General features: G+C 44.4%; 9 protein-coding genes across 9 annotated transcripts; 5 read left to right on the top strand and 4 right to left on the bottom strand.

Moving 5' to 3' along the window:
* Positions 1 to 19: 19 nt before the first annotated feature.
* TRUGW13939_09975 (uncharacterized protein) lies at positions 20 to 1,654 on the bottom strand (the record flags this gene model as incomplete). Its single annotated transcript, XM_035493091.1, has 2 exons — positions 20 to 1,126; positions 1,208 to 1,654. 2 exons carry the CDS (start codon positions 1,652 to 1,654, stop codon positions 20 to 22), a joined length of 1,554 nt encoding a protein of 517 aa, XP_035348984.1.
* A 354-nt stretch (positions 1,655 to 2,008) lies between these two features.
* Positions 2,009 to 4,549, top strand: TRUGW13939_09974 (uncharacterized protein; the record flags this gene model as incomplete). Its single annotated transcript, XM_035493090.1, has 7 exons — positions 2,009 to 2,154; positions 2,226 to 2,239; positions 2,327 to 2,341; positions 2,463 to 2,615; positions 2,769 to 3,214; positions 3,269 to 3,578; positions 3,642 to 4,549. 7 exons carry the CDS (start codon positions 2,009 to 2,011, stop codon positions 4,547 to 4,549), a joined length of 1,992 nt encoding a protein of 663 aa, XP_035348983.1.
* A 457-nt stretch (positions 4,550 to 5,006) lies between these two features.
* On the bottom strand, positions 5,007 to 6,637 carry TRUGW13939_09973 (uncharacterized protein; the record flags this gene model as incomplete). The annotated part of the gene is made up of 2 exons (XM_035493089.1): positions 5,007 to 6,302; positions 6,425 to 6,637. The coding sequence occupies 2 exons, from the start codon at positions 6,635 to 6,637 to the stop codon at positions 5,007 to 5,009; spliced, it is 1,509 nt and encodes a 502-aa protein (XP_035348982.1).
* Positions 6,638 to 7,596: 959 nt separating this feature from the next.
* On the top strand, positions 7,597 to 9,824 carry TRUGW13939_09972 (uncharacterized protein; the record flags this gene model as incomplete). The annotated part of the gene is made up of 2 exons (XM_035493088.1): positions 7,597 to 7,857; positions 7,935 to 9,824. The coding sequence occupies 2 exons, from the start codon at positions 7,597 to 7,599 to the stop codon at positions 9,822 to 9,824; spliced, it is 2,151 nt and encodes a 716-aa protein (XP_035348981.1).
* A 3,197-nt stretch (positions 9,825 to 13,021) lies between these two features.
* Positions 13,022 to 13,944, top strand: TRUGW13939_09971 (uncharacterized protein; the record flags this gene model as incomplete). Its single annotated transcript, XM_035493087.1, has 3 exons — positions 13,022 to 13,049; positions 13,201 to 13,584; positions 13,649 to 13,944. The coding sequence occupies 3 exons, from the start codon at positions 13,022 to 13,024 to the stop codon at positions 13,942 to 13,944; spliced, it is 708 nt and encodes a 235-aa protein (XP_035348980.1).
* A 1,030-nt stretch (positions 13,945 to 14,974) lies between these two features.
* On the bottom strand, positions 14,975 to 16,084 carry TRUGW13939_09970 (uncharacterized protein; the record flags this gene model as incomplete). The annotated part of the gene is made up of 4 exons (XM_035493086.1): positions 14,975 to 15,621; positions 15,671 to 15,695; positions 15,803 to 15,870; positions 15,937 to 16,084. 4 exons carry the CDS (start codon positions 16,082 to 16,084, stop codon positions 14,975 to 14,977), a joined length of 888 nt encoding a protein of 295 aa, XP_035348979.1.
* Positions 16,085 to 16,744: 660 nt separating this feature from the next.
* Positions 16,745 to 17,283, bottom strand: TRUGW13939_09969 (uncharacterized protein; the record flags this gene model as incomplete). The annotated part of the gene is made up of 2 exons (XM_035493085.1): positions 16,745 to 16,919; positions 16,973 to 17,283. 2 exons carry the CDS (start codon positions 17,281 to 17,283, stop codon positions 16,745 to 16,747), a joined length of 486 nt encoding a protein of 161 aa, XP_035348978.1.
* Positions 17,284 to 18,340: 1,057 nt separating this feature from the next.
* TRUGW13939_09968 (uncharacterized protein) lies at positions 18,341 to 19,334 on the top strand (the record flags this gene model as incomplete). Its single annotated transcript, XM_035493084.1, has 4 exons — positions 18,341 to 18,563; positions 18,632 to 18,768; positions 18,836 to 19,169; positions 19,246 to 19,334. Coding segments are annotated over 4 exons (783 nt in total), but the record flags the coding sequence as incomplete, so codon positions are not given.
* A 1,231-nt stretch (positions 19,335 to 20,565) lies between these two features.
* TRUGW13939_09967 (uncharacterized protein) lies at positions 20,566 to 21,927 on the top strand (the record flags this gene model as incomplete). The annotated part of the gene is made up of 3 exons (XM_035493083.1): positions 20,566 to 21,078; positions 21,149 to 21,725; positions 21,779 to 21,927. 3 exons carry the CDS (start codon positions 20,566 to 20,568, stop codon positions 21,925 to 21,927), a joined length of 1,239 nt encoding a protein of 412 aa, XP_035348976.1.
* Between the last annotated feature and the right edge of the window lie 322 nt (positions 21,928 to 22,249).

Raw genomic sequence — 22,249 nt, 5'->3', positions numbered from 1 at the left:
ACTCCTATGCGCTCTCGTCTTATGCTGCTACGTTCTCATGTCGTCGTTGCTTCATTTCCCTTTGGAGATTTCGTGCGTACTTGACACCAAACCCGTGTTGGAAAACCTCGCGGATATCTTCAAGTGTCATCCCTTTGACTTCGGGATAGAAGAAGTACACGCCAATCCAGCCGAAAAAGCAGACACCAGCATAGAATCCGTAAGCCCCCGATGGAGTAGTGTTTTCCATCTGAGTAAGGTATGTTGAGGCAACGATAATGTTGGCTCCCCAGCAGCTCATTGTCAACATCATGGTCCCCATAGCTCGAACCTCTAGCGGATAGAACTCGGAAGACAGCCACGCGATGTTGCCCACACCAGTCGCATAGAATGCGACATAAACAACCATGCAGACAAGAACCAAATCTGCCTGCCAACCCACGGTATTTGATTCCACAGTCAAGTCGTGGCTAATTGGAATATAGCTGAAGAATACAGCCGCGAGGATCAATGCAACAGCCATTCCCCACATGGTAGATAGGAGAATGCGACGGCGTCCGTAACGATCAACTACCATTAGGTTGACCCAAGTGAAAACGAAGTTTGTGGCAGCGATAATAGCGCCAGTACCTACGGGGTCATTGAAGCCTACCAGTGCAAATATGGTTGACGAGTAATACATAAGACTGTTGAATCCACCGAGCTGGGAGATGGCCATAAGACCGGAGGCAGCAAAGCACGCACGGAAGTTGGCTGGGACGATATATAGTTGCTTGAACTGAACCCATAGACTCAGTTCTTCATTGAGGGCCTTGGAATTCTCCACGTGGAAGGTAAGGTGCTGCACCTTATCTCGAACCTGTTGGTCAGTGCCGTTGGGGTAAATTAGAGCAATCACTTTGGCTGCTTGCTCGGGCTTATTGTGGTATACCAGCTGACGCGGTGATTCCGGGCAAAATGGAAGCATACAGCATAGAGCAATGGCAGGAACGGCCCCAAGGCCTGCCATATACCGCCACCCATTGTCGACGCTGGCAAATGCTGCGCCGATGCCGTAACTAATTAATTGGCCACCTGTAATTGACATGTTGTCAAGACTCATCATCCGACCGCGATACTTTGCAGGGGCAACTTCTGCAATATAAAGCTTGGCAATCATTAGTCATGCATACCATGCAGCTCTTTTTCGAGCATGAACACAAAGGGAAAGAGAAAAAGGGAAACCCACTGGGACAACCATTGCAGCTGAACCGACTCCAAGACCAACTATGGCGCGACCAACTGTCATTTGAACAATTGAATATGATGTCGCCGGGATAATAGCTCCTGCGATGAATAGGAAGCAGCCAGAGAAAATAGGAGCTTTTCTACCGTACTTGTCGGCAACCAGGCCGGCCATAACGGAGCCTATAAAGGCTCCTCCGGAAGTAATTGACGTTATAAGCTCCTTCTGGTTTGAGTTTAATGCCACGCCTAGGTCATCATCCAGATATATGAGGATGGCAGAAATGATGCCAGTGTCATAACCGAACAAGAGGCCGCCAATGCCAGCAGTCAACGACACTAGCCATGCGAATTTACTGGACCGAGTGTTTTCGATGGTGTCGAGGGCATCGAGATCGAAAGCTCCAAGGCCTGATGACTCGATATGCTGGGATTGTTCTTTTTGATCCATTTTGCCAATCGACGTACGACTTGCATTCAAACTCATGGCAAGTTACCGCGGGGCAGAGAGCCGATATATTATAAGACGAGACCAAAGGAGTAAGAGAGAAAAAACTAGGCAATATTTAATGAAGTATAAGGAGCCCAACTCTGGCAAGAGCAGTGATAACAACGATCAGCTGTAATTTTATACTGGGTGCGTGCCAAGGCTGTTGGATTTGCCGGTGCTGCGCCACTAGGTACGCAACAGTCTAGCGTAGATTAGCGCTCGCTCCCCCAGATTTCCTCCCGGTCACCCTGGGGTAATGCTCGCCGAGCACTTGTCACACCTGGACTACTACGTATTAGCATTTCTCGGACGGCCATGCCCTCGCCAGAACTTGAATTCTCCCTCTTCCCCTTAGCTGCTGCGTCACCTTCCCTACTCGTCTTACATTCTGCAACGCCCAGGGGCCCACGTGATCTACGGAATGGCCCACGCCGGAAGAAGCAAGACGACTCCCTGGTGAGGTAACCCTCGTTGTTGTATATGGTGCGCTGCCTAGCAGGGGATGAAGTGCTAACGAATCTAAAACCTACAGTCAGGAATGCCGTAGTAAGTACACCACTGCCCCTAAACATGGCCAAAACGTATCCACATCTGAATGAGTGAAACAAGCAAGGCTAACTATCATTACTTCAGGTCGGCATCTGAAATGTGAGTAATCTAACTATGACGTCTAGTCTTACCACGCTGCCTGTCGGCAATGTGGAATCGGCCGGCTATTAGCACCATCTCGCGCATACTTGCCTTGAAAACCGCTCATCTCAGGTCGTAGGTGACGGAAGAAAACCCGTGTGTCGCCGATGCGAGCAATCCCAGGCGTCTTGCGTCTGGGGCTTGCCTAAAATCCGCTTCCGTCATGGGTCGAGTGCCAAATACGATGCAGACTTTGCCGCGGACCAGACGTGGCTGAATTCCGCACAAGAGGGTAGGATATAGCCTTTCCCCTTTTCAGCTTGATCAATGCGATAAAGTTACATGATAGAAACAGATCAATCACAGGTTGTTTATGTAAAGAAACAATTAGCCAAATGGAAAGAGCACTATTGCGTCGGATACCAAGCTGACGATAAGTGCACAGTGGACTACAAGTACGTTGATGAAACGGCAGAGATAGCTAGCTGCTATACTACTGGTACTACCCAATATGCACCACTTCCTTGGGTTTCGTCACGGATCCACAGTTTATCGTCTGCAAGCATCCAGCCATCAATTTCGGACTCATACTCTACAAACCAGGAAACCTTGTCACATTTCACAGAAAACAGCCCATCTTCACCACGGCAACAACGTCATTTTGATCAAGAAAAAGAATATGACCAGCAATCCCTTCAAGTATCCACAGCAGATGGATACTCTATTACACCCTTATCTCCATTACATCCCCAGTCACATTTCAGACTGCTTGAATTGAAAGAAGGTACATCGGGGCTCAACGAACAACATCGGCGCGTTTTACCGCCTCCGTCTTTGGATCTTCAGGAAGCATCCCTCCTGCGATATTTTGTTCTTCAACTTGCCCACTGCGTATGTTGATATGACTATACTTTTGGATATATTGAGAACTAAATTATCCTCTAGTTCGATCTATGCGACAGTGAAAGACATTTTGCGTTGACAGTTCCACTGCGGGCAATGTCTTCGGCTACCCTTCTCAATGCTATTTACACTACATCTGCGAGACATATAAGCCGGATCAAGAAGTACTATGTTGGGGGCCAAATAAAATTCCAGAACAACATACTTCCGAATTTAACACCAGAATCCGCTCTTTTCTACCACAATAGATGTATTCAGCATTTAGTATCTCTTTCAGATGATCCTATGGAAGTCAATGACGAAAATCTTCTTGCAGCTACCGTTATACTTCGCTTCTACGAAGAAGTCGACAGTATGATATTTTCTTCTATCTATCTTCGTAAGCAACAGCTAACCGACTTCTCTCCTTTTTCAGTTCCGACCGTTGGTGAAGACAATGAAAATGCCCTGAAAGGCATCCGACTATTCCTGAATCCGGACTCGATCTCAGCAACTGAAGGTACCTCGCTGCGTCGTGCGGCCTACTGGATAGCTCTTCGACAAGAAATTCTTACAGCATTCTCTAAACAAAGACCATTGCGGCTCTCACTAGAGCCTTGTAGATCATATCGCACGTTTCAACCTGTTGATGACTGTGGCTGGGCCAACCGACTGATTCTACACTGTGCTTATGTGATTCAATATTGTTTCGGGACTGAGAAAGAGGGTCCCGGCCAGGATTCTACGGAGTACACGACCATCACTCCCCGCATCTTGCTTTCACTAGAAGGTAATGATATGCCTATGCTGGACGCAGGCACGGCGCCCCCCGATCGCTTTAAACTCTACGACGATCTCATCGAATTCGAAGCTCTCTGGGCATATATGGCCCCACCTTCTTTTTCACCTATTCACTCCCGTGAACCTGACAGGGAACAAGGAAAGGTCTTTCCCGAATACTGGTACCTCAACAACTGCCATGTCACTGGAATTCAGCACCTAGAGCTTGCACGTATCCTTCTCGCAGTGCACAATCCACGATTACCTCGTTTGGGGGTTAGTCACCGCATAGCTATGACTTCTGCGGATAGAGACGTCAAGGCTGCTGTGCTGCGGTTATGTGGGATGGGTCTATCGAATCCACATTGCCCCCCTACCCTTGTCACCGCGGGTGTTGCTATTGGTATGTGTGGTGATAAATTTTCAGACAGAGTTGAACAGGAAGCTTTAGCCGGGGTCCTTTCTAAACTTGAGGACGAGCACGGCTGGCCTACAGAGCAAATGCGGATTAGTCTTACACAAGCGTGGCATTGGGATGGTAATAATCATACTGCACTATCTTGAGTGCATAGTACAAATTATTACGATGAATGATATAAATTCAAAATTCTGTGGTCATAGTCGTAGTAGTCGGCCTTTACAATATATGCAGGCCACTATCTTCTACTCTACTCTGTGTTCATGCAACAGACATGGAAAAATTATGTACGTAGCCCCGCAATCCAAGACCTAGGATTACCTTCCATTCTATGCCACAAAAGATCATTTATTATTGTGCCTTCCAAGGCTGCCTGAGTCAACCCAAGTTTCTTGGAAAAAATCGGCGACATATCATCTTACCGTTTGCTTAGAGCTGAGACAAATTATTGTTTATCTAGAAGTTAGAATGATCATTGTTCTCGTAGAAGCATGAAAATAAAAGTATAAACACAGAGAGATCACTACTTTACTTAACCCGTAGGTAGTGCCAACTATCTCAACTTAAATCTTGCAATCATTTAACTGGCACAAATCATTATTTTCAAAAAGTCCTCCTCCACACCTTCACGGGCATAGAGCTAGCCATCAGATTAAAGCTCTCCCATCGAGTAGGTTCCCAGTCTGCACTGGGTAGAGCAAACTCATATCTGTGCAATACACTAGCGAGAACAACACTTTGTTCAAGGTAGCTAATGTTTCGTCCGATACATCCTCTTGCTCCTGCCGAAAAGCTGATAAAGTAAGGTTTCAATTCTTTGCCATTTTCTCCCACCCATCTTTCCGGCTGGAAGGCGTCTGGGTCCGGGAAAATAGACGGGTTTCTGTGTGCCACGTATGCAGAAATAGACACCGTAGTGTCGCCCGCAATTTGGTCATCCCCAATAAATGCACCTTCGTGAGGAGTGCGGCGAGGGAGACCAAATGAGGTAGGCGGATAAATACGCATAGATTCATCAAGACATGCACGAAGATAAGGTAGGTAGCGGATCTTGTCGTATGGTGCAACAACATCTTCTGGATCGAGAACAGAGTCTAGTTCCTCTCTTAACTTTGCTAGACAACGTGGGTTCTTGAGCATTAGGAACATGGCATTGTTCATTGCTAGCGCAGTCGTGTCAGAACCAGCATTCATCATGATGGAGACCTCAGCCATGATTTCACCGAACTCCATCATGTTCATATTACCAGACTTGTCCTCCATCAGGGAAGTGAAGAAGTCATCAAGTACTTCGCCAGCCTGGTAACGACGGAGACGCTGACATGTTCGGTGCCAAACAATATCATTCCAGCCTTCATTCAAGCGCCAGTATTCTCGAAACCTAGGCGAAATGATCTTACTCACTTTGGTAAGAAATGGGAACCAATTGTAAGCCCATACAAGGTTCGATTGAGCCCGGGCTGTAGCATGCAGGCATGCACGATATGAAGGTACGGTGTATATCGTGCCGTCCTTGCGCTCGGCCGTGACGATATCATTGCCATTGTCCAAGAAACCAAGTCGCTCGGAGAGACCGATGTCCGCAATGGCGTCAATGGTGAAAAAATTGGTCCAGGCACGGTAGTCGACAGTAAGGTCATCGGCAGATATCTTCTTTGTGTCATTTGCAGCAAGAGGTACAGTACAACGCGCATCGAAGGCACGCACCAGTCTCTCGGTCTTATCGGCGACTTTGTGTTCCCACCCCTCAAGATTCTTTAGGGCATATGCTGAAGACAGAATCTTGCGCTTGCGAGCGTGATCTGGTTTATCCACCACATCGGCCAGGTGATAATGAGAACCGACGAGGACGGTGTAGAAATCGTCCTTAATGCATGGTGTACCATGACCATAGATATCCTATATGGCCACAGTTAGCTTTCTTTTGCCATACAAGCTAATTTAAAATATTTTCAGTGAAAACATGCCTTGATTGCCCTTGGTTCCCCGAATGAAAGAGAATTTGGGCCTATGCGGATGACAGGAAACTTCTTGTGCAGTTCGAGAAGCTTTTCTGATCGTATTCCCTTTCTTGCCTCGTATACAAAACTGAGATTGGTCAGGCCAGAAAGGGCATTCAAGTTGGGAAATTTCCGAAGACCCTTGGGGTCATAGTAATATTCTACCGTTGGATATAGTATGAGATAGGAGACAAGCAGAATGCCTGTCGCAAGTAAGAAAAGTAGCCCCAACATGGCCTCAAGTATATGTCTATTACAGACGAGAGAAGAAATAAATGAAGACAATATGAGAAATTGGGGTGGATGGTACGGAATGGAATATGACTTGAAAATTTCAAAGTCGGGAGATGAATTACTATTTATCTTACTCGGTTGCTGTTCAACTTCATCGCTTTTCATCAACTTTATAATTTATCAAGCACATTATTAAGCATGCCCCTCCATCCCACCATGACTAGAACCTTGGAAACACAATAAAGATGGTCTATCAGGTGGAACTAGCTCTTCCGGAGTGATATTACGACTTGACGTTACTTGCTCTACACGGTTTCCGAGGCTAGCACGTAAATCGGGATATAAACTGGAAACCACCAATAGGTACATGGATTTCATTATCGGGCAGCTGCAGCTGGAACTTTCTAAATAGGCAGGTGTCCCCCGAGTAACTCTAATATGCAAGACACCGCAAACGACATGTTTAGGTAGACTGAAGTAAATCTGAATAATCATAAGAAACATTGACCAAGTTCTGAGGTAATCCTACTCTGTACATCCCGAGGGCGATCATTACTGCGGCTCCACTGCGTTCCCCGTTGGGAAATTTTGACAGGGGCAAGTCTCGCCGAACCTTGCCCCAGACATTCACCCACAGTCTTTTCTATGGGCCAGATGGATGCCACACTTAATTTACTCCAGGATGCATTGATATCATATTATTATCTGCTGTGGAGCTTCACATCAGCAACTGCGGGGAAGCGTTCACATGTCATTGCATTATTGGAAATTTATTGTCTATCTTTGAATTAGGCAAGTGTTGGCGGCTATCTTGGATAAGGACACCGTAGGAGACCGTGAGACTGCGAGACTGCGTTGTAAATAAGATGACATGGCGGCGCACTCGTAGACTGGGACTATTCATTATTGATGAATGATTGCCTTTGCCATTCTCCAACTTTCAATCCGCCTTGTCCCTCATGGATCTCACGCAATCGCTCCCGTGGCTGCAAAGCCGATTTCCAGAGCTGATCACATCTGCACGTAAAATTGTAGGCTACGACGATGCGGCTGTATTAGTCACTGTAGCTCTTGGTACCACTGCCTATATTCTCCAAAACTCTGTCTGGAATAAGCCAGATCCCTGTGAATATATGCTATACGAGCGACCTCAAGAGAAACTTGACGGCAAGCAATCTCAGAAAGCGACAAGGAATATATCTCAAAAACTAGAAGATGTGGTATGCATATCCAACATGTGCCATGCTCCTTTATTTTACCCGTTGATTATTGAATGCTAACTTGCTCTCGTACGAAGGGCAAAGATGTGGTCGTTTTTTGGGGCTCACAGTCTGGCACGGCAGAGGGATTTGCAAATCGGTTGGCCAGAGAACTTCCTCGTCGATTTGGAATAAACGCCATGGCTGCTGATCTCTCCGACTTCGACCCTGAAACAATCGCATTAATTCCGCAAACCAAGTTTGCCATTTTCATCATGTCCACCTATGGAGAAGGTGATCCAACTGATAACACGACGGAATTTTGGACCTTCTTGCATCGCACTTCCATTATTAGCCTCGAAGGCCTCCGTTATTTTGCATTCGGCCTTGGAAACAAGAATTACAAGTATTATAATCGAGTTATCGACGTGGTGACTGAAGCTTTGGATAAATTTGGAGCTCATGCCTTGCTTCCAGTTGGCCGTGCCGACGACTCCCTTGGCACGACTGAAGAAGATTTCTTGGAATGGAAGGAATCTGTCTTTGCAACCTTGGCAACCGAACTGAACGTCGAAGAGGAAAACCCTGTCTTTGTGCCGACAATTAAAGTAGTGGAAAACGACACACTTTCAATTATCGACCTCAACCTCGGCGAACCTTTCCAACGCGCACATGGGAAGAAGCCCGCCGCGGTATCCTCGCCTGTTCGACCCCTTCCTATAAAAGCCAGCAGAGAGCTCGCCACCTCACCAGACCGACATTGTGTGCATATGGAGCTTGACCTTTCAACATTTCCTGAAATTAAATACAAGACAGGCGACCATGTTGCGGTTTGGCCTATCAACCCGGACAGTGAAGTGCATCGTCTGATCAAGATTCTTGGTCTCGAGCAAAAGCAGACCGTCCCCGTTGTTCTTCTACCCCATGTACCCGGTACCAAGATCCAAGTACCTACGCCAACCACCATTCTCGCACTATTTCAATATTATCTCGAAATCTGTGCCCCGGTGTCTCGTGAAACCGTGCACTATCTCGCTCAGTTTGCACCTACACCGAATGCAAAGAAAATACTTTCCCAACTTGGAAAAGACAAGAAAGCGTACTCAAGCCTTCTCCTCGTCCAACACATTAATTTAGGCCGATTACTTGAATATAGTGTTGCGGATGAATGTGCAAATTGGGAGCAGCTTCCTCTCTCTTTCGTTATTGAAAGCCTGCGTACCATGCAGCCACGTTATTATTCTATCTCTTCTTCGTCCATTGTGCAGCCACGCTGCTTATCATTAACTGCTGCTGTGTTGGACTCATATATAAATTCTGGGAACTCAATTGAAATAGTTCCCGGATTAGCAACAAACTACATCCTTGCGCTTAAAAACTCATTATCAGCAGGCTCTGCTCAGCTTGACACCCATCCTGCCGGTCTCACATATCCTCTGAGCGGTCCTAATGATCAGTTGCAATCTGGTAAAGCATACGCACATATCCGGAAGTCCAAATTCAAGCTCCCCGTTTCAACTTCGTCAAACATTATCATGATTGCTGCTGGAACTGGTATTGCTCCATTCCGCGGTTTTCTTCAGGAGCGCGCGTGGTTTAAGACTATGGACCAAAAAATCGGCAACATGCTCCTCTTCTACGGCTGCCGACGCCCATGTGAAGATTATCTCTATTGTGACGAGTTGGATTCTCTAAAGGAAACGCTCGGTGACAATCTAAGCATTATCACTGCCTTTTCACGACAAGAACCTAATCACAAGGTCTACGTCCAGTATCGCATTCGGGAAAACGCACAGCAACTCTGTAATATGCTGGTAGAAGGCAACACATATCTCTATATATGTGGATCTACGAATATGGCTCGGGCCGTCGCGACAGAAGTAGGAGATGGACTGAAGGCGAAATGTAATTGGGGTGATTCTGAGTTGCGTTCATGGATGGAAAGCCAGAAGAAACGCGGTACATGGCAAGAGGATGTTTGGGGATGACAATGAACGATGACAATGGACTAATTTGTAGATTTGGTTCTTATTTAGACAATTTCGTTCTGGATATAACGATCTGGAGCCAGTCTCCAAAGACAACACTCAGGTCTGTAGACGAGTAAAATATATTGTAACAAAGTACACTTGTCATATCAATATCTTGCCAACTGCCAATTTCCTTCGGAAGATCTAGCAAATAGCCAGTTCCGCCCGTCATCTGACGATTGTAATGGCTACAGGGAAAGTTCCCAAAGGTCAAGTTTTGAAGAACTGTCGAATTGTAATGAATACAATGGTCGAAGACATCCCTTATTTCCCAAACTCGGTGAATCCGCTTTGTTTTACAGCCTAGAGATGTTTGAAGACGTTATGTTATATAAGGGGCTACCTAGATCTATTTCTGAGAGGATGGGTGTGGACACTCACATCTGATTCCTTCGTTACAACACCCCAAAAGGCTACAACACCATTCCCATATAACAACGTGGTCAGCTCCCAAACACGCGTGGCTCCTTGTTGCAAGACCAACGACATCATACCATGCCTCCACTCAAAGTCCTAATATGTGGTGGGGGTATTGCTGGTCCTGCCCTCGCTTTCTGGCTCTCGAAGCTCGGTCACAACGTCATCATCGTCGAACCTGAAAGGTCGGCCTGAAGGCGCTGATGGGTAAGGACTATACCTTGTCGCCTACTGACTCCGACTATGTTAATGCCTGTTCATAGGACCAAATTTTTCATGTATAGTGATTATCAACTGTTATATTGCCTGATCCTTTAAATCATCTTATATATCTTTCGTGATAAAGCCTTTGTCAATACTATGCTATTACTAGATATTATATGGTGGATCAAAGTTCTGGATCAGCTTACTTGTCTTCTGTTGTGGTGGAAGCTAGAATTACTAGATACCCGTCTCCTTCAGTATATCTACCGTACTAAATATAGCTATGAAGTTGATCTATCTGTACTAATGGTATATATCTCTAGCTAAGATGGGCTGTAGGAGTTGAGTTGAGACATAAAGTTTAAGGAGGATGTTGTCTACTATAATTATTGGCGCTGGGCTGTAAATGAGGTGAGTTGTATGTCCTTAATTTGGTGGAATTCTATTTTGGATGTTGCAACTATCCTTTGTATCTAACGTGCGATTTATAGGGAATTTCATTAGTTAGGAGCAGTAAAGAGTGCTGTTGGGTGATGGGGTTTTTGAAAGGCACTACCAATCTTAATATATTTAATGTGATCTGTAATATGTTGTCCCTCTTTGGCCGTCTTAGGAAAGTCTTCTCTAGGTTGGTGGGAGTATGCTTAGGAAATAGGATCCTTCCGCTCCCTTTTCTGAATTGATTGAGGGGCAGTGCTGTACAATCTGCTAGGTCTCCTGAATTTTAGACCTCTGGTGAATTAAGAGAGAGGTGATAAAGGAGATATTATTTCTAGCTGGTATCAAAACTAAAACTAAGGATATTTTTTTTTATCTTTATTAGCAGCATGAATTGCTGTTGAAAGAGCTTTCTTAATTAAGGAAAACTTTAGCTAAGGAAACTAAGAAGATTATCTGGAAAGATTTTGTGTCTATACTCGAAGTTGATAGATAGATTAATGAATTTTTTGGTCTGGCCGGTCTTGAGGACTATGATGAGGATCGTCTTGACTATATAAAGTGGGATCTGTTTATCCTGAAATATATTTTTTCTGAGTGGGTACAGCTTGTTAAGAATTTTTATGGACTAGATATAGAGAATTTTAAAGATGATAAGCTTTTTATAAGGCTTATTTAATTGACTAAAGATATGGTTGTGCTTAGTAAGCTCTGTGAGCCGTATTGGCAGGGTAATTAGGTTAACTGGAATTTGGATGATGATGAGCTAGAGATATTGGAATAGTTATTGATCTTTGAAGAAGAGATTCTTAATTATTTAATAGATGTCTGTATTATCTGTTATAGACTATTATATTGTTTAGTATTTAATCTATTTTTATATAGATTTTCTTCTAAGTGATAAGATTCTTCCTGTTGTCATCTTATTGACTGTCTCTAGTTAATGCGTACATGGGGATTAGCTGCACCTAGGAGGTCTGCTGTGATGTTTCTAAGTTTATTGAAATTATAGATTTTATGGCCTATGTTCTATACGTGTATGTATATGATGTTGGGATGTAGAAGAAATATCTTCTAGTAAGATATCCTATTGATAGCAGTGAGTATTTATTTTTTGATAATTTAGAGTATTTTTTTGAATCTAATCATTATTTAGGTTTAGATACTCTAGCTTCCTCTATCAGCTCTGAAATGGCGAATATCGACCCTTGTTTGCTCGAATCCAGCCCTGTCCCTCCCACGAAGTTTTCACTGCGTCGGTCAAAGAGAAGTAAAATATTCTCCGTAAAATACGCTTATTGATACTGAGATACGAGATCGACCATGTCCGCTTTTATACGTGTGTTTCTGTCTGTTCTCTGCACACCAACTTCCTTTGTTTCAAGTACATGCTACCCTAGATCCTGATATACCATATTTTACCTCGGTATTCTTATGCTTCTACAATTTCTTGTATTTTCATGTCAATACCTTATAGAGAGCCGTTCTCCGCACTTATTAGGAGCCCCGTATAATCGTAACGGGCCTCACCAGATAAGATAAATGGATAAAATATAACATTTCAAGCTGCCGCTTATACTACATCGACTAGGGCGAATAAATACATGGACCCACTTATCTAGATGAAACAGCTCAACGTAGGACTCGATCGAAGCACCGCAACGCCAAGTAGAATGTAATTATTTATGGATCCCATGACTTGTTTCTAAGCGTAGAGACACTTCTCTATCTGCTAGTGGTCCGGTTCTATACCCCGGTGCCGTTGCTTGGCGCCTTAGCCTTCTCCACACCACCGGGCATGCATGAAACTGGGGATTTCATTCCTAAAAAACGTACGGAATGTGCGATTTTTCAAAATAATGGCATGTAACAGGGTGAATCTAAGAATATAGATGATAGATAACGTGCAATACTATAAAAAAGATAATATGTCGAACTCAAGGAAATGAGTCTAAGTGGTCAGAAAGGACATAATTTGGGGTTGTATAGAATTCGACTTTACGGTAATGAGGTAATAATTAACTATATAACATGTAAGATGTTACAGTAAAAGAAATTAAAACTAAATATCTCTGCTCACTGATCCACCAGGAATCATGGCAAAGATCAACGTGTTGATCGCCAGTATGATAACATAGATGACGTAACTGGCGTAAAACATTTAAAACCACACTGGAAGACCCTGCTTGGGACTTGCGGGGCTTGGTTTTTATACGGTGCGTTAAAAACCACATACCTACCTAGTATCTCAATTTCCTATAACTAACGAAATCAGACTTTGTCACATTCCCCAACGGCGTCTTCTCCGGTACAATCATCGCTTCCGTCGTCAAGGACAGCTCCATCCTCAAGACCGCCGAATGGCAGCTCCTGCTCGGCGCCATCCAGCTACCCGGTGTCTTTGTTGGTGCTTGGCTCTGCGACCGCCTGGGCAGGAAACAGACCATGATGCTCGGGTTTTCCGGTTATCTGATCTTTGGCTTGATTATCGGTTGTGCGTACGACAAAATCACGGGCATTGTGCCGCTGTTTGTGGTGTTTTTTGGACTGATGCAAAGCTCCGGAATTATGGGGCCGGGAGATATGCTCGGACTGCTGTCGTCGGAGTCTTATGCTACTGCTGTTCGAGGGCAATGTTATGGAATCTCTGCCGCTCTCGGTATGGCTTCTCCTTATCTTTCCCCCCTAAAGAATACAATAGCTGATTACTTATAATGAACCAGGCAAAACCGGCGCCGCCGTGGGAACACAAGCGTTCACACCGATCCAAAACAACCTCGGCAAAAAATGGACTTTTATTATCGCTGCTATCTGCGGTGTTGCAGGCATCCTGGTGACGTATTTCCTCGTGCCCAACGCGACAGGTGAAGACCTCAAGTTCAACGACGAGCGGTTTCGCGCGTATCTCGTGGCGAACGGCTGGGATGGGGAGATGGGCGAGGGCGATCTCAAGGCGATTGCGGCCGAGGGGGTGGTGGTGCCGGAAGTAGTTGCTGAGGTGGAGGATGTGAAGGGTTGATTAACATGAGCTCTCAAAGATGGAATTTGACAAAAGGGTTCATAACTACATGTGTTTTGCGAGTGCAGTTAACTTAGTACATACTATATAACATTGAAGGAGATAGATAAAATAAATCAACGAGTATATAGCAGGACACTTATTCACCAATCGCCCCTCCCCCAACGTCCCATTTTCCAACATCTGAAAACTACCCAACTCAACCAAAGGCGTCCAGGATATTCTGTTTCAGATCAGGATCATCTACCGCGGACTCAAAGGTGAACACCAAAGCAGCCGGCATAACCGGCAAGCCCGGCGGCTTATGGCGGCGACTATACTCGAAGAGCATCCAGATGCGGTGGCACTGGCTAACGGTTTCGGTTTGAAATTTAAGTGGTCTCTTTCTCCCCGGTTTTGCAATACGATGTCGTTAGAAATATGTTTATATAAGATGTCTGCTGCTGCAGCCATAGCAAGATTCTGCAAACGATGATAGTAATCATGGCGTAGTAGCAGATGGCCAACGCGATCATGGTGTTCAAATTAAAAAGGGACTACATGTAATTATTTACTCTTAGAACATACTTATATAGAGAATTATCTATTCTTTTAGTTATAAAGATGAAATATTTTATATCTGTTTAGATATATTTAATTTTTCTTTTTTAAATGACTTCCAAGTATGCTATACAGCTATATATATATAAATGTTATGATTGGTGGTACTTTTCCCATTGCCTGGAACATTGAATGGCTGGGACTCTGAACACTGAATACGCTAGTTTTTTTAAGATGACGCGACTGCTACCAAATCTATGGGCAACTTCCTATAATTATCCAACATACTAGTATCCCTAACAGTGTTACAAAAGGTCAGCACTATATACACTTTAAGATAATCAGAAATGTCTTATAACATGATCAAAGTAATAATTTTATGGTGCTCGCAAGTTTCTAGAGGGATAAGAAAAGTTCTAGTGTCTATGTTTAGTATCCAACAAGAAAAACTCGATTGCACTGCATGTTACCAGTGACTTTCGCGCCCGAGTTACTCAAAACCCTTCCAGATTCGGTAAACTCGCCTATGCTGTTCCATGAATATCAAGGTAGCCATGGTCTGTGGGCCAAGTCGAAGAAAGCTCGGTGTCCAACCGCGAAAGACCCACCTATAACCCTCAGATCGAACCAGTTCCTTCACAACAGTAAAAAGAGATGCTTGTTTGGAGGAGCTCATGAGTTGAGTTCTGATAATATCCATAGGGCTGCAAATCGTGGTTGCAACCAAACTAGCAAGTAACGAGGCTGAAAGATGGATTATGGGTAGCTCTTTCGTTGTACAACTGATCTTCTGCAAAATCCTCTTGAATACATCATAGGAAGCGAGCTGACTTGTGGTCATTATCGCACATCGAAAGCAATTAGGCCAAAGACCCTGATAGAAAGCTCTCCAGCCTTCATGTCGCTTCATCTTTATCCATGCATCGAAAACGTTCTGGTAGTTACGGCGATTCTCCAATGGTAAGGATCGATCGTTTTGCATCCGAATATTTGCAATATCCGAGGGAGTACCGAAAAGAGCGCCAACAAAGCCCGAAACAGCAGCCATCGCAGACAACGTTGATATGCTTGGAGATGCAGCACCTGTGGACTTCTTCAATTCTTCGTATAGCGCAATGCGCGTAGCTCCGTACGTCACTAGACAATGTCAGAAGGATATATCAGAATAATGCAGGGAACCACTAACAAGACCTCATGCATCCTGCGGAAAGCTAATATAGACAATCAGCATTGGTTAGGTGAATAAATTTATTGACGAGAGCGTCAAAATGGGGACGCCCACGCCATGGTAGATGCCTCTAATCCCTTCAGTCCGTACAATGCCAAGTCCAATTCTAATGAACCCTTCCTTAGGACCTTTCGTTGTTGCCTGCATTCGAACTTTTACTATATTTGACGGAACTTGTCAATCGATTTTCTTCGTCGGCTTGATCAATAGAAAGTGTATCCTACCTAGATCGAAGGGATGCGAAGTCACCACCGCCATACAAGAAGCAGAACCTCCAAACCATCTTGGATAATGAATGTCCATGGTTTTGACCAAGGTTGAGGTTGAAGAGGTAGAAGGAGAACTTGTGCTTGTTTGCTTGAATTCGGTCATTGTGCGACGTGTCCAAGATATGTCTAACGTGTGTTATCATTTCCCTTAACCACCATGCCCTGCAAGAGTTTGTGAATCTTAGATTGTATCGGACTCTAGGCCGAGACGTTTAAATATGTCGACTCTAAATCACCGCTTTGCCAAAAAGGGTCCCCTTAGTGGGGATAATTCCTTAGTCACATATAGGCTATATTTCCACCGTCAAAATAGAAACCCACTAACAAAGAGTGAGAGTAGGCGTTATGAATCAGTTTCTTGGTATTTACCTGCCTATCGCGCTTCTTGATCTATGAGGTAATCAGTTCCTTCAGGTGCCCACACGCCAACAAAGCTGTTTCTACACCAAACGTCAACGTTTGGGGCTCGATAGGCCATAGCACGTCTTTATACTTGATTCTACTGTATTCTCTAAATTTCAAACCATAGGCTATCTCGGAGGGTGTCCGATGTGGCTTGTGGGGTAGCTGTGGGTCGGATGCCTAGAAAGGCCAGGACGCCTACTCTCTATGAAGTATTATTACTACGGTTTCAAATTTTCACTGCAAAACTTAAAGAGTGCTATGTACTATGTGGCTATCAGCGAAGATAATAGAGAATCGAAGAATATTAGATGTAAAGCTAGACATCTGAAATAAGCTTATATTCGTAATATTCCCCGATCTAAAGTTTTTCTCCAAAGGCTTTGATTTTATATAGTTCCACGTTGCGGTGCAACCCTTGCCACTCATGCCTATGTAGAGCAAATGTTTCGAATTCAGGTGCTGGGATTCTTGGAAATAACCCCATCTTCAGTACGACCTTCCCTAAATAGAGAGGAGTAACGGATTTAATAGGACTAAATAGGTCAAAATACAACGCCATTGTGCGGAGCACCACAAGATGACTTACTTCCCACATCGCGAGCAGAAGTACCTGTCAAGGGGTGTTCCACTTCCAGTTTGATTGTCGACAAACTTAGTGAGCGTGCCTCTTTGGTCTTCGATCTCGACCTTTGCTTCCTCAATAATGAGATTACTGGCAGCAAAACTTCCAGAGACTTTTCGACAGTTGGCACAATGACAGATATGGCCCCTTCGCTTAGTGAAAAGGCCGCAGTCATGGATTGTCACCTTCACTGATCCACATAAGCAAGTGCCAACGAGGCCCTTGGCGAATTGGGTGACATCATACGCATTAGGGTCTCCGTTGAGGGTGGCCATGGTGACTTCTTCCTAATTCGTGTCGAGTAACAGCACAAAAATGATTACAGAAGATCCGGATTGAGACGACCATTTTAGCATTATTGTCATGGGACCAGAGCTGTTTGGTGGGACTCGGTCATGGTTTCTCACAACAAGCCCCGTAATGCCAAGACGGCTTGATCTTGAGACGGCAGTATGATGGTATCGTGTTAAACGACACCAATCATTGGAGATATTTTCTGCTATTCATAAATTTACCTTAGAGCAGTCCAATCGGCACAGAGAAGGCCGATGTTGTATACGGAGTAAGGATATAGGTAAAGCCTTCTCACTTATATAGGTGTCTTGGTAATTTTGATTACCTGCTCTAACAAATCACACATTCAACCGGGTAAATATGGGTAGTACCCTTAGGTTTACGGCGATTGTAGAGTCAACTCCCCTTGTATACACAGTCAGAAACTTTCATCCAGCTAAAATACAGAAATGCTAGCTTGCTTTTGCCCTGTGCGTCTAAGTTATTGTGATTGGAGGTACGGAAGACGATCAAGATCTTCAGTCTCCACTGATTGACCTGCTGTATCCATATTTAACGAGGAACTGAGATATTTCTTGCCAGTGTACCTTGTCGGCAGGTCCCTTCAAAGTTGAGCTAGCTTGTTGGGAATATTTCGGCATTCCCAATAAATATGACGAGAAAAACACACAGGTAATATAATACTCCACCACCAAAGCTAATTTCCCCGCAACTAAGGAACTACTGTGGGTCATCGCAATGTAACCTGCTCAATTCACCTTGTTCTATTTGGCTTCAAGGCCGGCTATTGCAGGTTGTTAAACGTTAAGATTCATCCTGCCTATTGGTCACATCTGAACACCCTGTACAAATTCATTGCTTCCAATGCTCTTCCGCTGGCCATAAAGCCGAAGCCAATAGAATGACAAGTCAAATTTACTATCCTGGTAACTGAATTATAAAAAAACGGGGTTTACTACATGTCAACATGGTCTCAAACGACCTCTTTTAAACCCTCCACTTTTGAATCTAAGCCGAGGTTGCGTTTCTTACTCAGAGTTTTCAATTATATTTATATTTACCCGTTTGAGGGATATTGTATTCGTCATGGCAGCGGATTTACACCAATCCCAGAAGGAGCATTCCCCGGAGTCTGCAGCCAACCATGTCGAGACTCGATATCCATCAGCATACGATGTGGAGGGCCAGGCGAAGCCTACTTCTGCGAGTCCTTTAGGAATCGGAAACCCTTCTCCCCTGGGACTGTTTTCTTTCGCCACTGGTATTACCTCCATTCTCTGCGGCTTTGGCCACTTCAGTCTTATTCTCAGGATCTTGACAATTATGTAGGCATCTTCCTTATTGCAACGGTCAACCTCCACGCCCGTGACATCGCAACCCCGAACCTAATAATTGGCGTTTTGTTGTTCTTTGGTGGCACAGGACAATTTTTATCGGGGATTATGGAGTTTGCACGCGGTAATACGGTAGGTCGCAGTATCTGCTTTGGAGAATATTCCCTGCATGATAAGTCAGGCATTGACTCGTAATAAGTTAGGCGCCACTCTATGGTGTTCATATTCCGCATTCAACTTGTCTTACTCGATGATTTATATTCCAGGCACAGGAATTATGTCAGCATACACAGGTGCAAATGACAACGATATCAATCCCGAATTCTACCAGGCCCTTGCGATGTATTGCTGGGCTTGGTTTATCATGAATGTGCTCTATACTGTTGCCGCTATACGATCCAACTGGGTTCTTTTCCTTGACTTAGTTGTACTTGACCTCGCATTCCTTCTCCTGGCTGTTGGTTACATGACACAGAGCAATGCGGTCCTGAAAGCAGGATTTTCAGTTTTGCTTGTGACGGCGTTCCTTTCCTGTAACATTCTCCCTCCGTTTCTCTACCTCGTTATTCATTCGTTAAGTTAGCTGACCTGTTTCAATGAAATGAATAGACTGGCTAGGTTGCGCTATTTTGTGGGGAGAGGGGGCTACCCCATTCAACTTGCCGACTTTTGCAATGTACGAGAATCGACAGGAATGATAACCACCCCGGGGAACGTCTCGAAGAATATGGCAATGTCCATTTTATGGAAATCTTAAAGAAGGAAAATAAGCAATGTGCTTCTAGAAAGTGTGAGGAGCAATGCAGGCGATGTTGCTATACGGGGATTCAATGAAAAGGAACCAGACAGACATTCTTTCCCAAAGAATTGAAGAATGAACTCTACATATAGTAGTACTAAAATATCAATTGATATTAGAATTAAATTTATCAATAGCTATTAGCTCGTAGAATACATATAATATATGACTATATCTATTATTACAATAATTCTTTAGTAGAGTTAGGAGAAATAATCATACTAAGTCAGAACTCAGTAGAAAAATGCCTTGATACTTAGGCACAATAGCAGGTGCCGGAAAATCACCAAGGTCGGCAAAGGTAGGACCGGACTTCGCCAATCTTGGAATCAAGACTAGTGACACCGACGTTAGGCTTCTGAGCTGATTCTTGATTCTGCGGACGGTCGAGTGTGTGACTACCCTCGTTTCATGTATCTCATATGCGGTGCCTCGCGCAATTCTTTTGTGATTAACGTACGCGGTCACGTATTTGAGCTCAATTCTCCCACGTATGCGTATTTTACGCCTTATCGTTTCAAGGATTGTTAGAACTATACATCCATTGGGGCTATTTATACTAGGTTTTGCATGTTTTTGCCGTTCTACTATCAAAGATTCTGTATAAAAGAGGGAATCAATTCTGAATCTGCCCTAGTATATGTACTATAAATACTTCCGCTTGGTCGCTACTCATCGTCGCAAAGATAAAAATAACTGGCAAGAGACATGAAAAATTGCATTTTGAGATTATTTTTATCCACTAATGAGTCTCTTCATTGAAAAGAAGAATAAATGTTCCGTATAAAACTATGCAATCGATTAAGGGGAACCTAAAGAGATGCCCTTTCGTTGGAGGCCTTGAGTCTTTCAGCAATAACAGTGCCAGCCAAGCGACCGAAGGTCAAAGATCGTAGGACTGAGGTAGCCGGGGGATATTCTGTCTTATTGTCAGTCCACAGTACATTTAATGACATAAAAGAATATCGACTACAGACCCAGGCACCGGGGCTACATTTGCTAATTGCCCTATCAACGATATTGCAGATGTGGACCATGCTGTCCGCACTTCGCACGCAACTTTTGAACGATATAAGTTAACTACACCTCGTCGGCGGGCACAGTTACTTCTGCGCTGGTATGAGCTTATCATGGCGGCCAAAAATGATATTGCCACTATAGTCACCTATGAAACGGGTAAGCCCCTAGTAGAAGCTCTGGGCGAAGTCAATTATGCGCTGGGGTTTGTATGGTGGTTTTCCGGAGAGGCAGAGCGTGCCCAAGGGACTGTAGGATATTCAGCCATTCCTAATCGTCGCACCATCACCAATAAGCAGCCGGTTGGTGTCTCGGTGGCATTGGTACCTTGGAATTTACCTGTTGCAATGATTTTGCGTAAGGCATCTGCGGCTCTGGCTGCTGGATGTACTATGATTATCAAGCCATCACCCGAAACACCTCTTAGTGTGCTCGCGCTCGTTGAATTAGCAGTGCGTGCTGGATTTGATAAGGGTGTTTTGACCGTCATGACTACGGATCTTCAATGCACACCTTCCTTGAGCGAAGGCCTTTGCAAACACCCACTGGTTCGCAAGGTTACGTTCACTGGCAGCACTCGGATCGGAAAACTTATCTCACATCACTGCAGTGATGGTCTGAAAAAGGTAACCGTCAATATCCATACACGGGACCCTACCACCTTCGTCAAATAGGCTTCTTACTTTCCTTTTTCAGTTGACTCTAGAGCTTGGAGGGAACTGTCCATTCGTTGTCTTTGATGATGCCGACGTTGGAAAAGCAGTCGATGCACTAATGCAACTTAAATGGCATCATACTGGCCAGGCTTGCATTACTGCGAACCGTGTTTACGTCCAAAAGGGGATTTATGACGAATTCCAGCGCCTATTTGTGGAAAGGACTAAGCAGCTGAAGATCGGACACGGAGCAGTCGACGGTACCACTCTTGGTCCCCTTACTACACCGGGAGGTGTGGACAAGGTTGAAGCTCATGTACAAGACGCTATCTCCCATGGTGGGCGAATTGCACTGGGAGGTACCAGACCAAGTCATGGCAGTGGCTTCTTTTACCCTGCTACAGTCATTTCCGAAGCAAACGACAAAATGCTTGTTGCCGCAGAGGAGACCTTTGGTCCTTTGTGCGCATTGTTCCGCTTTGGCACTGAAGACGAAGCTGTGGGATACGCTAATAATACAAGCCTGGGCCTTGCATCATATGTTTTTACAAGAGATGTCAGCCGTATCTGGAGGCTTTTGGAAAGGCTAGAAGCCGGCATGGTTGGATTGAACACAGGTACTTTCTCCATGGCAGAATGCTTTTGGAACTACACAACTAATTGATACTAGGAAATCAATCTGCCGCGGAATTGCCATTCGGTGGAATTAAAGAGTCGGGATACGGAAAGGAGTCAGGGAAGGATATTGCAATTAATGAATATCTCATCACTAAGTCTGCCACACTCACAGTCGATGAGGTTGCGTCAGTGAAATTATAGGGCCTCTTGTGTAGTATCGTGTTAGGGCTATCTCCATCTCCAAAACATGGATATATCAATTGATGTCTTCTCAACATATAATTTTATATGGCTTGCTTCCGCTCAACCAATAGTATCAGCCATTAGTTTATATGTTGAAGATTGGAGCAATTATTGTAAAATACTATAATCTCTCTAGCTCGGCGATTGGTTAGATAAGCTAACCTGTATCTCATGAAGCTATTCAGAACCTGGCCACAGCATCAATTGATGGCACCTGGTTATGCACTTGACTCATCGACTACCCCACATTCTCCTCGAGTTTCTACCTGGTTCTCTCAAG

Source organism: Talaromyces rugulosus, chromosome V, assembly GCF_013368755.1.
Source record: "Talaromyces rugulosus chromosome V, complete sequence".
Lineage (NCBI taxonomy): Eukaryota > Fungi > Ascomycota > Eurotiomycetes > Eurotiales > Trichocomaceae > Talaromyces > Talaromyces rugulosus.
Note: the sequence above shows the minus strand (reverse complement) of the source record. Positions and strands in the feature narration are given on the sequence as shown.